The sequence below is a fragment of the Odontesthes bonariensis genome, chromosome 19 (assembly GCF_027942865.1).
Source record: "Odontesthes bonariensis isolate fOdoBon6 chromosome 19, fOdoBon6.hap1, whole genome shotgun sequence".
Taxonomy (NCBI): Eukaryota; Metazoa; Chordata; class Actinopteri; order Atheriniformes; family Atherinopsidae; genus Odontesthes; species Odontesthes bonariensis.
This window is the reverse complement of record NC_134524.1, coordinates 450,564-466,781: the sequence shown is the minus strand read 5'-3', so window position 1 is coordinate 466,781 and position 16,218 is coordinate 450,564. Positions and strand designations below refer to the sequence as shown.

At 42.0% G+C, this 16,218-nt stretch overlaps 1 protein-coding gene across 1 annotated transcript; it reads right to left on the bottom strand.

The window, feature by feature from the left end:
* Positions 1–5,752: 5,752 nt before the first annotated feature.
* On the bottom strand, positions 5,753–12,233 carry LOC142369337 (mamu class II histocompatibility antigen, DR alpha chain-like). Its single transcript, XM_075451672.1, has 4 exons — positions 12,131–12,233; positions 11,792–12,040; positions 10,843–11,127; positions 5,753–6,029 (listed from the first exon to the last, which is right to left on the bottom strand). Exons 1-4 carry the CDS (start codon positions 12,183–12,185, stop codon positions 5,908–5,910), a joined length of 711 nt encoding a protein of 236 aa, XP_075307787.1. The 5' UTR covers positions 12,186–12,233; the 3' UTR covers positions 5,753–5,907.
* Positions 12,234–16,218: the final 3,985 nt, after the last annotated feature.

Sequence of the window (16,218 nt, the reverse complement as noted above, 5' to 3'; positions counted from 1 at the left end):
TGATTCAGACTGATACGTCTTTTGTGTTGTTTCGGGTGTTGCCGTTATTGGTGACGATAACTACCTCTCCACATAATGCAGCAGGTGGTACCTCTGATGTGCGTTAAAAAAACCCTAAAAACTAAAAAAAAAAACTCTCCGGAAACCGTCACCTTAACGTGGTTATTACTGATCAAAAATTCGGGCTGCAGATAAGGGTCCCAAGTGGGTTTGTCCGCAGTTTCCACGGTGGCCCCACCTGTGTTTGCCCACATGGGTTTCAAGTGTCTGTGTGGCTTTGGTTGGACTTTGCATTTAGCCAATATGAGTGTGAACATTATTTTACTTTGTGTGATGTGTTTATCTGTATTGCCTTTGGAATAATTTAAGGCTTAAGGTAAACCTTACCACTAACCCTTCAAGTTGCACTTTGAAACCCATATGGGCAAACACAGGTGAGGCCACCGTGGAAACTGCGGACAAACCCACTTGGGACCCTTATCTGCAGCCCAAATTTAAACCTTATGGGCCCCACATGGACACGCTGGCTGGGCTATGACCCAAAAGCTATGTTGTCTGGAACCTTGTGCTTCTGGTAGGGCCTCCCATGACAAACTGGTCTCTGGTGAGGGTCCTGACGAAGAATGGTTCAGGGCAGGACGGCAGGCCCTAAGGGGGCAGTCCCCCCAGCTAGCTATCTGCCTATTTTCACTCTACTGAATGCTAGCCATCTTGAATTTCGCGGTCAAAACAAAGTTGTAATGTCAAAATGATGTCAGATTTGGAATCTTCATGGTTGACTTGTATGAAAAAGTGCCTTCATACATGATTCTAGGTCATCCAGATCAAAAGTTATCTTTTAGAGATTGCGCCATTTTGAATTTGGCTCTCTAGCAAAAAGTGCCGGAATTTTTGGGAGGGACATGGGGGCTAAATCTTTTCTAAAGGGTCCATAGAGGTCAAATCAATCATCAAAACATTGTTAACAGAGGATGGTCATAGAACCTCACATTATGACCCGACTATATATGAGGTTAATTCATGCAAATTTTTATATTTATATATTTTATATATGAAGGTTTTGTGTTCATGTTGGATATTATGTTCTGTAGATTAAACATTCAGATGATGTTCCATCAGAAAAACATATTGAAGACATAATTAGCATTTATTTACAGAAACGTGTCAGCAGCATCATACCTGCTGTGGGAACTCTGATCTCAGCTCAGAATAAGGTGCTGTTTACACATACCCGGGTATTTTGATAAATGCATATTTTCTAACCTTCGTTTGCAAAAATAACTAGGTGCACACAGCCCCGTTTTAAAAAAAAAAACACGTCTACATTGATCAGCATAAATACGCTATTAAGAGCTGTTAAATTACGCCAAGCCTGACGGTGGCAGTGTTAGAACAATGAGAATTCCACACAAGCCAATCAGAAGCCTAATAGAGAACCGCTGACAGGAAGAACTTCCGGATCCTTTTCAAGAAGAAAGTATGGCGCCAGGCTCATGTGTGTGGACTGAGAGCGAGACTGAGTTACTTTTACACGTTGCGCTGGACTATAAAACCACTTGTCACGCCATGGGACTCATGTCTTGAGTTTTTATGTTTTAGGTTATTATATGTTTTGGTGTTCAGTTTATGTCCAGGTTTTTTTTTTCAGTCTTGTCTTTGTTTTTCCCCCTCACTCTGGTCATTAGTTTCATTCACGTCACCAGGGGGGTATTCCTAGAAAGTAGCTAAAGTAAGCCAGACTATAGCCGGTAAGCGTCGCTTGAACTAGCGCCATCTCCCAATTAAGCCTCAAGTCGTTCCCCGAAGCCATTCCAGCTGCATCTCGTTGAAGCTAATCCAAGCGGGGCTTACATAGTGTCATGGTGGAGTTAAGTTTCTGTACCCACATGCAGGAAAACAACCAGAGAGCGCAGTCAGATACAATGATAGTTTATTGAAACCCGGGGCAGTGGAATGGATGGGATCCGGAATGGACTGAAGGCTTGCCTTTGTGAGTCTGGCGGGACTGAGAGTGGGTATAGCGAGCTGCGTCGGAGGGTGGACAGAGGTAAGAGCTGTACGAGCTGCATGCGGCTGAATCCGGAGGGAGGTATAAATCCACAGCGAGCACTTTACCTCCGGGTATAACAACTCCTCCACGGGCTCGACTCCTGGCAGGCTCCTCCTGGGATGTTGAAGGGGGAACACTCGAGGAAAGGTCCGTGCAGGCAACCAGACTCACGGGGAACTCCTTAGAAGCAGACAACACGGATGGGATTCGGCGTGAGGTCAGCGGGAAATCTGACGAGGAGAATAAAACGAGGTTAGTTCCCTCTTTAGAGAGAGAGAGAGAGAGAGAGAGAGAGGCCTTTCTCAGGGATGATTGTTACCAATGTTGGTTAACACTCTGGCGTCAGAGAGCAGTCTGAGCACCGCTTATGAAGCTCATGGCCACGCCCTCCTAACAAGCCACAGGTGTGTGGACTTGTGGCCTCCGCCGACTTCCAGGAACGGACACCTGGCGACATCTTGTGACTGACCGCTGAAAGCAGCAGCCTTCTCCAAAAACAAATAGAACTTAAAGACAGACAAAAAACCCACAAAAGACAGACAGAAAACACACAGATGACACCTGACACATAGCCTAGCTTAGTGCGAGTGCACGAGGAACGTAAGAAGCCCTGACGAGTGGATGGTGGAAAAACCGAGATCTGTGTGAAAATGAGAGCGAGAAGCGCTGTTATTTTTTCGGCAGCTGAACAAATAATGCTGATGGAGCTGTATGAGGATTTTAAAAGTGTCATCACCAGAAATGGTAATACAGCTGCGATCAATAAAGCGAAGAAACGGCATGGCAAACAACTGCTGACAGCCTAAATCCGTAAGTTCTGAAAGTTTCAGTGACATTCATTTTACTGTCCTCATGTATTTATACTCTCCTCTTTGTGTTATAATGTGTTTACATAAAGCATGCTGAATTGTCTCTGTATGTGATGTACAGCACAAATATACTGGCCCTGCTCACTTTATTAATAACCCAATAATCGACACGCATCATCATACTTTGTGACTATAATATCGTGAGTGTGAGACCCACATATTATTTTTCACTGTCACATCTCAACAGGAGCAATCTTAACAGCCAAAAGCGTACCTGGCAGCAGGTGAAGGTAAAGTACAGGAACATAGCCTTTGGTAGAAGGCTATGGTAAGTAGCCTTTGAAGAAATGTGTTTGTCCAATAAAGAGAGATATGGAAGAAACTGAAAATAAAAAAGATCAAGCCAGAGATTATGAAACTGGAGAGGGATGTTAGTATAAATTCAGATAAAGGAGAATTTGGTGTTGTGAACTGTATTTAATTCTGTTTTCTCTCCACAACATGTAATAATAATTAAACAATTCAACTCAACTTGAACTCAAACTTGTCATTATTGTACGGTTCATGCAAAGTGTTAGAAATGTGTTTTTTACATTTATATTCACAGTGGGGTGCCATGACCTAAACGTGTGGAAAGTTATAAATCATCTCTGTCCATTTAGCGAGCATTAAAGAGAAACAAATAAAATCATTTAAATGAATTTAAAACCAGCAACAGTCCAGATAAGTTAAAAGATATCGTGCAGATTTCATGCATAGACACATGAGAACAGAAATGTCTTTAACCTGGATTTAAAAATGTCTCCATTTGGTGAAAGTTTAATCTCCACTGGCAGTTTGTTCCACTTGTTGGCAGCATAACAGCTAAATGCTGCTTCTCCATGTTTAGTCTGGACTCTGGACTGGACCAGCTGACCTGAGTCCTTGGATCTCAGAGCTCTGCTGGCTTTATATTCTCTGAACAGATCACAGATGTAAACCATCAGCAGGCTTTTAAAATCTATTCTGTGACTGACTGGAAGCCAGAGTAAAGATTTTAAAGCTGCTGTGATGTGTTCAGATCTCTTAGTCCAGGTTAAAACTCCAGCAGCAGCGTTCTGGATGAGCTGCAGATGTTTAATGCTCTTTGTGGGGGACTCAGCGAAGAAAAGACTTGAGCCTGAAAAGTTGTCCACAAGACTAAATGTATAAAATATGAAGTATGCTATTAATTTAAGATGGCTCTGTCAGAAGTCAGCCATGGTGCCTGAGAACTTTAAGCAATGAACCTGTATTTAATTTGGCCAAAGGTCATTTCTATCCGTGCCCTTGTTGTAGCATGTGCATGTGCATGTGCATGTGCATGTGCATGTGCATGTGCATGTGCATGTGCATGTGCATGTGCATGTGCATGTGCATGCCCTTGGTCCTGGATCAGGATATGGCGTGAGGAGGTACGGCCAGCATGCATAGCCTCTGTCCCCAAGCAGGACACCATTGAACTCTCCTGCAGAATAAGAGAAATGTTGGATGGATATACATGTGTTAAGACTTTAGGCAATTTGATGCAATGTGTGCCTTATATGGCTATCTATGATAAAGTATGACGAGCACTTTAAATTCCTTAAGATGACCTCTACACCTGACCTCTCATTAGATCACCAAAATTCTGCCTATGCTACACCTTACTTCCAAAGTACACTCCTTCGGTTAGTAAAATTCTGGCGCCTTGTGCAAACCTCTGTGCCAGTGAGGATGCTCAGAACATCCTAGAATCATGAACTGATCCCGGCCATTTAGCCTCAATGTAGGAAATGAAATGAGCTCCATCACAGATCATCTGTATGCTCGGATAGGAGTCAATGATGAGCTTTCACAGGGCATAAATGTAACATTGCTCAGCATTCCAGTTCCAAATCCAGTTCAGAGTGTATGGACAATTATCCCCAAGTGTACCTGAACATTTAGGATATGGAAAAATTTCCGGTTTACATAGTCAGCCTCCACGGGTCCAGCAGGGGCCTGGACAATGTGACAATGTTTAAATCCAGACTGAAAGCAGTTCTATTTAGATGTGCATATGACACCTGAAAGTATTTTATCTGCACTCTTCACTTTGAAATTAATTAATTAATGATTTCTTTGGAATTATTTTATTGCCTTCTTGTGGTTTTATGTAGCTGTAAAGCACTTTGAATTGCCTTGTGTACGAATTGTGCTCTACAAATTGCCTTGGATGCGTACATGGGTACAGTACGCCCCCCCCCCCCCCCCCCCCCCCCGACATTCGCAATAATGACACTCTCCCTCTGTTCAAGTCTAAACTCAAAACCCATCCGTTTAACTTTGCTTACCTACAGTGATTGCTCCGTTGTGTGTATTTTTAATAAGGTAAGATGTTTTAATTCCTGGGTTTATCTAATATCTTGTTTGTACAGTGTCCTTGACTGTTTTGAAAGGAGCTTTCAATAATTTGTATCATTAACATTATTACCTGTCCCCCATTTTTCTGAGTCTGGTCCTACGTGGGCGTAGATCGGATGTTTGTTAGGTATTGATTAGTTTTAATGAATACCATGTTCTCTCTCGTTTAATTTCATGCTCAATACGTGTGTATAGTTGCGTTTCTTTAGTTGCACTGGCACCGACTGATTGATTTTTCGAGACAGTGAAGGTGGTGATATGATAACCACAGTTTTTGCTTCGTTTTTTAGACAAGACATGAGTTGAGGGAGGGCAGAATTCTAGGTGAACATTTCTTTCCGGAGTTTAATAAAGTTTATCAAAGTTTATAAAAGTTCAAAGTTTATTAAAGTTCAAAAAAGTTTATTAAAGTTAATCAAAGTTCATAAAAGTTTATAAAAGTTTATTAAAGTTCAAAGAAGTTTATAAAAGTTAATAAAAGTTTATTAAATTTTATAAAATTTTATTAAAGTTAATTAAAGTTTATTAAAATAAAGATTTAATTCTGAACTCAGGGGCAGAAACTGATTCATCTGAAGCTGAGAGGCGGAGCAGATCAAAGGTTACATCATATACAGAGGTGATGACATCATCAGGCCCAGCCAATCAGCTGCACTCGTTTCCTTTGATGAGGAAGAAGGTTCCAGCTGCCACACCGAGCAGACCCACAGTCAGACCCAGTCCACAGAACACTGCAGGCCCCACACCGGGCTGAGTCTTCTCCACATCTGGAGACAGAAAACAGAGATATGTCAACATCTGGAGATGGGAAACAGAGAAACGTCAACATCTGGAGACAGAAAACAGAGAAACGTCAACATCTGGAGACAGAAAACAGAGAAACGTCAACATCTGGAGACGGAAAACAGAGAAACGTCAACATCTGGAGACGGAAAACAGAGAAACGTCAACATCTGGAGACAGAAAACAGAGAAACGTCAACATCTGGAGACTGAAAACAGAGAAACGTCAACATCTGGAGACAGAAAACAGAGTAACGTCAACATCTGGAGACAGAAAACAGAGAAACGTCAACATCTGGAGACTGAAAACAGAGAAACGTCAACATCTGGAGACAGAAAACAGAGTAACGTCAACATCTGGAGACAGAAAACAGAGAAACGTCAACATCTGGAGACTGAAAACAGAGAAACGTCAACATCTGGAGACAGAAAACAGAGTAACGTCAACATCTGGAGACAGAAAACAGAGAAACGTCAACATCTGGAGACTGAAAACAGAGAAACGTCAACATCTGGAGACAGAAAACAGAGTAACGTCAACATCTGGAGACAGAAAACAGAGAAACGTCAACATCTGGAGACTGAAAACAGAGAAACGTCAACATCTGGAGACTGAAAACAGAGAAACGTCAACATCTGGAGACGGAAAACAGAAACGTCAACATCAGGAGACAGAAAACAGAGAAACATCTACATCTGTTGACGGAAAACAGAGAAACGTCAGCATCTGTTGACGGAAAAGAGAGAAACGTCAACATCTGGAGAAGGAAAACAGAGAGACGTCAACATCTGGAGACGAGAAACGTCAACATCTGGAGACGGAAAACAGAGAAACGTCAACATCTGGAGACGGAAAACAGAGCAACGTCAACATCTGGAGACGGGAAACAGAGAAACGTCAACATCTGGAGACGGGAAACAGAAACGTCAACATCTGGAGACGGAAAACAGGAAAACGTCAACATCTGGAGACGGAAAACAGAGCAACGTCAACATCTGGAGTCAACATCTGGAGACGGGAAACAGAGAAACGTCAACATCTGGAGACGGGAAACAGAAACGTCAACATCTGGAGACGGAAAACAGGAAAACGTCAACATCTGGAGACGGAAAACAGAGCAACGTCAACATCTGGAGACGGAAAAAAGAGAAACGTCAACATCTGGAGAAAGAAAACAGAAACGTCAACATCTGGAGACAGAAAACAGAGAAACGTCAACATCTAGAGATGGAAAACAGAAACGTGAGCCTCAACATCTGGAGACAGAGAAAAGAGAAACCTTAGCCTCCACATCTGGAAATGGAAAACAGAGAAATCTGGAGACGGAAAACAGAAACATGAACATCTGGAGCAAAAAACGGAAACGTGAGCCTCAACATCTGGAGACAGAAAACAGAAACGACAACATCTGGAGACGGAAAACAGAAACATGAACCTCTGGAGCAAAAACCGGAAACGTGAGCCTCAACATCTGGAGACAGAGAACAGAAAAACCTGAGCCTCCACATCTGGAGACGGAAAACAGAGAGACGTGAGACACAACATCTGGAGACGGAAAACAGAAACGTGAGCCTCCATATCTGGAGACGGAAAACAGAGAAACGTCAACATCTGGAGACGGAACACAGAGAAACCTGAGCCTCCACATCTGGAGAGAGAAAACAGAAACCTGAGCCTCAACATCTGGAAATGGAAAACAGAGAAAACTGAGCCTCAACATCTGGAGAGAGAAAAGAGAAACCTGAGGCTCCACATCTCCAGACAGAACACAGAAACCTGAAACGTCAACATCTGGAGACGGAAAACAGAGAAACGTCAACATCTGGAGACGGAAAACAGATACGTCAACATCTGGAGACGGAAAACAGAGAAACGTCAACATCTGGAGAAGGAAAACAGAAAACCGTCAACATCTGGAGACGGAAAACAGAGAAACGTCAACATCTGGAGACGGAAAACAGAGAAACGTCAACATCTGGAGACGGAAAGCAGAGAAACGTCAACATCTGGAGACGGAAAACAGAGAAACGTCAACATCTGGAGACGGAAAACAGATACGTCAACATCTGGAGACGGAAAACAGAGAAACGTCAACATCTGGAGACGGAAAACAGAGCAACGTCAAAATCTGGAGACGGAAAACAGAGAAACGTGAGCCTCCACATCTGGAAATGGAAAACAGAAACATGAACATCTAGAGCAAAAACCGGAAACGTGAGCCTCAACATCTGGAGACAGAAAACAGAAAGGACAAAATCTGGAGACGGAAAACAGAGAAACGTGAGCCTCCATATCTGGAAATGGAAAACAGAGAAACCTGAGCCTCAACATCTGGAGACGGAAAACAGAAACATGAACCTCTGGAGCAAAAACCGGAAACCTGAGCCTCAACATCTGGAAATGGAAAACAGAGAAACCTGAGACATAACATCTGGAGACGGAAAACAGAGAGACGTGAGACACAACATCTGGAGACGGAAAACAGAAACGTGAGCCTCCATATCTGGAGACGGAAAACAGAGAAACGTCAACATCTGGAGACGAAACACAGAAACCTGAGCCTCCACATCTGGAGAGAGAAAACAGAAAACAGAGAAAACTGAGCCTCAACATCTGGAGAGAGAAAAGAGAAACATGAGGCTCCACATCTCCAGACAGAACACAGAAACCTGAAACGTCAACATCTGGAGACGGAAAACAGAGAGACGTCAACATCTGGAGACGGAAAACAGAAACCTGAAACGTCAACATCTGGAGACGGAAAACAGAGAGACGTCAACATCTGGAGACGGAAAACAGAGCAACGTCAACATCTGGAGAAGGAAAACAGAGAAACGTCAACATCTGGAGAAGGAAAACAGATACGTCAACATCTGGAGACGGAAAACAGAGAAACGTCAACATCTGGAGACGGAAAACAGAGCAACGTGAGCCTCCACATCTGGAAATGGAAAACAGAAACATGAACATCTGGAGCAAAAACCAGAAACGTGAGCCTCAACATCTGGAGACAGAAAACAGAAAGGACAAAATCTGGAGACGGAAAACAGAGAAACGTGAGCCTCCACATCTGGAAATGGAAAACAGAGAAACCTGAGCCTCAACATCTGGAGACGGAAAACAGAAACATGAACCTCTGGAGCAAAAACCGGAAACCTGAGCCTCAACATCTGGAGACAGAGAACAGAAAAACCTGAGCCTCCACATCTGGAAATGGAAAACAGAGAAACCTGAGACACAACATCTGGAGACGGAAAACAGAGAGACGTGAGACACAACATCTGGAGACGGAAAACAGAAACGTGAGCCTCCATATCTGGAGACGGAAAACAGAGAAACGTCAACATCTGCAGACGAAACACAGAGAAACCTGAGCCTCCACATCTGGAGAGAGAAAACAGAAAACAGAGAAAACTGAGCCTCAACATCTGGAGAGAGAAAAGAGAAACCTGAGGCTCCACATCTCCAGACAGAACACAGAAACCTGAAACGTCAACATCTGGAGACGGAAAACAGAGAGACGTCAACATCTGGAGACGGAAAACAGAAACCTGAAACGTCAACATCTGGAGACGGAAAACAGAGAGACGTCAACATCTGGAGACGGAAAACAGAGCAACGTCAACATCTGGAGAAGGAAAACAGAGAAACGTCAACATCTGGAGAAGGAAAACAGAGAAACGTCAAAATCTGGAGACGGAAATAAGAAAACTGTCAACATCTGGAGACGGAAAACAGAGAAACGTCAACATCTGGAGATGGAAAACAGAGAAACGTCAACATCTGGAGACGGAAAACAGAGAAACGTCAGCATCTGGAGACGGAAAAAAGAGAAACGTCAACATCTGGAGACGGAAAAAAGAGAAACGTCAGCATCTGGAGACGGAAAACAGAGAAACGTCAACATCTGGAGACGGAAAACATAAAAACGTCAACATCTGGAGACGGAAAACAGAAACGTCAGCATCTGGAGACGGAAAACAGAAACGTCAACATCTGGAGACGGAAAACAGAAACGTCAACATCTGGAGACGGAAAACAGAGAAACGTCAACATCTGGAGACGGAAAACAGAAACGTCAACATCTGGAGACGGAAAACAGAGAACTGTCAACATCTGGAGACAGAAAACAGAGACACGTCAACATCTGGAGACGGAAAACAGAAACGTCAACATCTGGAGACGGAAAACAGAGAAACGTCAACATCTGGAGACGGAAAAAAGAGAAACGTCAACATCTGGAGACGGAAAAAAGAGAAACGTCAGCATCTGGAGACGGAAAACAGAGAAACGTCAACATCTGGAGACGGAAAACAGAAAAACGTCAACATCTGGAGACGGAAAACAGAAACGTCAGCATCTGGAGACGGAAAACAGAAACGTCAACATCTGGAGACGGAAAACAGAAACGTCAACATCTGGAGACGGAAAACAGAGAAACGTCAACATCTGGAGACGGAAAACAGAGAAACGTCAACATCTGGAGACGGAAAACAGAAACGTCAACATCTGGAGACGGAAAACAGAGAAACGTCAACATCTGGAGACGGAAAACAGAGAAACGTCAACATCTGGAGACGGAAAACAGAGACACGTCAACATCTGGAGACGGAAAACAGAGAAACGTCAACATCTGGAGACGGGGAAAAAGAGAAACGTCAACATCTGGAGACGGAAAACAGAGAAACGTCAACATCTGGAGACGGAAAACAGAAACCTGAGCCTCCACATCTGGAGTCAGTTTCCGCTCTGGTCGTCTGTATTCTGTCAGTTTTGTGTGTAAATAAAGTTTCTCACCCCAGATTCTGGTCAGCGGTTGGGTCAGAGCCAGATGTTCTGCGGTGCAGCTGTAGACGTCTCCCAGCTGTGGGACGAACTCCAGCCTGGAGATCTGGGTGAAGAACCCGTCCTTGTTGGGGAAGGGAACGTTGATGCTGGTTCCAGCTGTGACCTTCTCCCCGTTCTTGGTCCAGTGGACTTGGACCGGAGCCGGATAGAAACCAGAAACATGGCAGATCAGAGTGTTCTTCTCTCCCAGCTCCACGTCGTCTCTGCTGTAGATGGTCAGGCTGGAAGGAGGATCTGAACACAAGTTTGGGCTCAATAACTGAGTTCTGTGGCTAAAACTGAAGAACTGAAGAACATCCAGGAGTTACACACAGCTGGAGCTGAGTTCTGTCCGTTAGACACTAAATAATGAAGGATTCTGCAGGAGAAATGAACCAAGCTGCTGCTTTACTGGTTCACTGAGTGATCACTGATGGAACCTGAACAGTTCAGAACCTGTACACTGCAGTACAGTTCAGTTCCATTTATTGTGGAACCCCACCACTGAGTGATGCCATTATTAACTTCAGAGTAAAAACGTTTTGCTTGATCTGAACCAGAAATCTGCACCATGAAGCAGCTGCAACTGGTTCCAGAGTTCTGGACCCCCGCCTGTCCGACCCCATACTTCCAAAGCGCTCCAACATGTGACCTCTGACATTTACGTGTGAGTCATGGTGATGTCATCACAGGTGGAGGTCACCTGACCGTCTCACCTTGTTTTAAATAAAGTTATTATCAATAATTCTGTTCCTAAAGCAGATTAAACCCTGAAACTTCCTCAGTTTAACAGAATCTGATCACCTGAAACACCTGAATAACTAAACTGTGATGAGGTCATCTGTGATGTCATCACATGGAGGCGTGTCAGAGTTCTGCTGCTGGAAACATGAAACAGGTGAGAGGTGTTTGAATTTACCTCGTTTCAGTGGGATGTCCTTCATGGCCTGTTGCCATAGCTTCATGTTTGATCTGCAGGTCTGTATCTGGGCCACAGCTAAATCATAACCTCCTGGGTATAATGTTATTGGATCTACAAAAGGAGGCAGAGCATCGACTCCCTTCCCCAGCTTGAAGTCAGCGTACCAAAGCTCTTCACCCTCCAGAGTGTACATGTTCTCTGCATCAGACTCTGAACAGCCACGGACATAAATGTCTTCATGTAGAACTGAAACAGAGACACAGATCATTAACCTGCTGCAACACTGTTTGTTGTTGTTGTTGTTGTTGTTGTGAGTAAACACGTAAACAAACTCACCGTCAGCAGACGCTCTGAGGACACAGCAGAGGAAGAGCAGCAGCTTCATCTTCATCAGCAGCTGGACTGAGACTCTGAGCCGGCTGACAGAAAGTGACACAGAGTCCGGCAGCAGCTCCGCTCTTACACAGGCGGCAGCCAATCAGGGAGCACAGAGCGCGTGATGTCATCAGTGTCCGGGTAGAGCCCGCAGCAGCTGAACATCTCTCACAGTCAGTGAGCAGAGATCAATGAGTTATCAGTAAAAGTACTACAGTAAAAGTACTGCAGTAAAAGTACTGATACTACGGTATAAGTACTGATACTACAGTAAAAGTACTGATGCTGCAGTAAAAGTACTACAGTAAAAGTACTGCAGTAAAAGTACTGATGCTACAGTAAAAGTACTGATACTGCAGTAAAGGTACTGATACTGCAGTAAAAGTACTGATACTGCAGTAAAGGTACTGATGCTACAGTAAAAGTACTGATACTGCAGTAAAAGTACTGATGCTGCAGTAAAGGTACTGATGCTACAGTAAAGGTACTGATGCTGCAGTAAAGGTACTGATGCTACAGTAAAGGTACTGATACTGCAGTAAAAGTACTGATGCTACAGTAAAAGTACTGATACTGCAGTAAAGGTACTGATACTACAGTAAAAGTACTGATACTGCAGTAAAAGTACTGCTGCAGTAAAAATACTGATGCTGCAGTAAAAGTACTGATGCTACAGTAAAAGTACTGATGCTGCAGTAAAGGTACTGATGCTACAGTAAAAGTACTGATGCTGCAGTAAAAGTACTGATGCTGCAGTAAAAGTACTGATGCTGCAGTAAAAGTACTGATGCTGCAGTAAAAGTACTGATGCTGCAGTAAAAGTACTGATACTACAGTAAAAGTACTGATGCTGCAGTGAAAGTACTGATGCTGCAGTAAAATTACTGATACTACAGTAAAGTACTGATACTAGAGTAAATGTACTGATGCTACAGTAAAAGTACTGATGCTGCAGTAAAGTACTGATACTGCAGTAAAAGTACTGATGCTGCAGTAAAAGTACTGATGCTACAGTAAAAGTACTGATACTAAAGTAAAAGTACTGATACTGCAGTAAAGTACTGATGCTAGAGTAAAAGTACTGATGCTACAGTAAAAGTACTGATGCTACAGTAAAAGTACTGATACTAAAGTAAAAGTACTGATACTGCAGTAAAAGTACTGATACTACAGTAAAAGTACTGATGCTAAAGTAAAAGTACTGATACTGCAGTAAAAGTACTGATGCTACAGTAAAAGTACTGATGCTGCAGTAAAAGTACTGATGCTGCAGTAAAAGTACTGATGCTACAGTAAAAGTACTGATGCTAAAGTAAAAGTACTGATACTGCAGTCAAGGTACTGATGCTACAGTAAAAGTACTGATGCTGCAGTAAAAGTACTGATGCTGCAGTAAAAGTACTGATGCTACAGTAAAAGTACTGATGCTACAGTAAAAGTACTGATACTGCAGTAAAAGTACTGATGCTGCAGTGAAAGTACTGATGCTGCAGTGAAAGTACTGATGCTGCAGTGAAAGTACTGATGCTGCAGTAAAAGTACTGATGCTGCAGTAAAAGTACTGATGCTGCAGTAAAAGTACTGATGCTGCAGTAAAAGTACTGATGCTGCAGTGAAAGTACTGATGCTGCAGTAAAAGTACTGATGCTACAATAAAAGTACTGATGCTACAGTAAAAGTACTGATACTACAGTAAAAGTACTGATGCTGCAGTAAAAGTACTGATGCTACAGTAAAAGTACTGATACTACAGTAAAAGTACTGATGCTGCAGTAAAAGTACTGATGCTGCAGTAAAAGTACTGATGCTGCAGTAAAAGTACTGATGCTACAGTAAAGTACTGATACTAGAGTAAATGTACTGATGCTACAGTAAAAGTACTGATGCTACAGTAAAGTACTGATGCTACAGTAAATGTACTGATGCTACAGTAAAAGTACTGATGCTGCAGTAAAAGTACTGATACTACAGTAAAAGTACTGATGCTGCAGTAAAAGTACTGATGCTGCAGTAAAAGTACTGATGCTGCAGTAAAGTACTGATACTGCAGTAAAGTACTGATGCTAGAGTAAAAGTACTGATGCTACAGTAAAAGTACTGATGCTAAAGTAAAAGTACTGATGCTGCAGTAAAAGTACTGATGCTGCAGTAAAGTACTGATACTGCAGTAAAGTACTGATGCTAGAGTAAAAGTACTGAGGCTACAGTAAAAGTACTGATGCTAAAGTAAAAGTACTGATACTGCAGTAAAAGTACTGATGCTACAGTAAAAGTACTGATGCTGCAGTAAAAGTACTGATGCTGCAGTAAAAGTACTGATGCTTCAGTAAAAGTACTGATGCTAAAGTAAAAGTACTGATACTGCAGTAAAGGTACTGATGCTACAGTGAAAGTACTGATGCTACAGTAAAAGTACTGATACTACAGTGAAAGTACTGATACTACAGTAAAAGTACTGATACTACAGTAAAAGTACTGATACTACAGTAAAAGTACTGATGCTGCAGTAAAAGTACTGATACTGCAGTAAAAGTACTGATGCTACAGTAAAAGTACTGATGCTGCAGTAAAAGTACTGATGCTACAGTAAAGTACTGATACTAGAGTAAATGTACTGATGCTACAGTAAAAGTACTGATGCTGCAGTAAAAGTACTGATACTACAGTAAAAGTACTGATGCTACAGTAAAAGTACTGATACTACAGTGAAAGTACTGATACTACAGTAAAAGTACTGATACTACAGTAAAAGTACTGATGCTGCAGTAAAAGTACTGATGCTACAGTAAAAGTACTGATGCTACAGTAAAAGTACTGATGCTGCAGTAAAAGTACTGATGCTAGAGTAAAGTACTGATACTAGAGTAAATGTACTGATGCTACAGTAAAAGTACTGATGCTGCAGTAAAAGTACTGATACTACAGTAAAAGTACTGATGCTACAGTAAAGTACTGATACTAGAGTAAATGTACTGATGCTGCAGTAAAAGTACTGATACTGCAGTAAAGTACTGATGCTACAGTAAAAGTACTGATGCTACAGTAAAGTACTGATACTAGAGTAAATGTACTGATGCTACAGTAAAAGTACTGATGCTGCAGTAAAAGTACTGATACTACAGTAAAAGTACTGATGCTACAGTAAAAGTACTGATACTACAGTGAAAGTACTGATACTACAGTAAAAGTACTGATACTACAGTAAAAGTACTGATGCTGCAGTAAAAGTACTGATGCTACAGTAAAAGTACTGATGCTACAGTAAAAGTACTGATGCTGCAGTAAAAGTACTGATGCTAGAGTAAAGTACTGATACTAGAGTAAATGTACTGATGCTACAGTAAAAGTACTGATGCTGCAGTAAAAGTACTGATACTACAGTAAAAGTACTGATGCTACAGTAAAGTACTGATACTAGAGTAAATGTACTGATGCTGCAGTAAAAGTACTGATACTGCAGTAAAGTACTGATGCTACAGTAAAAGTACTGATGCTGCAGTAAAAGTACTGATAACACAGTAAAAGTACTGATACTGATACTACAGTAAAAGTACTGATGCTGCAGTAAAAGTACTGATGCTACAATAAAAGTACTGATGCTGCAGTAAAAGTACTGATGCTGCAGTAAAAGTACTGATAACACAGTAAAAGTGCTGATACTGCAGTAAAAGTACTGATGCTACAGTAAAAGTACTGATACTGCAGTAAAAGTACTGAGGCTACAGTAAAGTACAGATACTACAGTAAAACTGATGCTGCAGTAAAAGTACTGATGCTACAGTAAAACTGATACTGCAGTAAAAGTACTGAGGCTACAGTAAAGTACTGATACTGCAGTAAAACTGATGCTGCAGTAAAAGTACTGATACTACAGTAAAAGTACTGAGGCTAGAGTAAAGTACTGATACTACAGTAAAACTGATGCTGCAGTAAAAGTACTGATACTACAGTAAAAGTACTGATGATGCAGTAAAAGTACTGATACTGAAGTAAAAGTACTGATACTGAAGTAAAAGTACTGATGCTGCAGTAAAAGTACTGATACTACA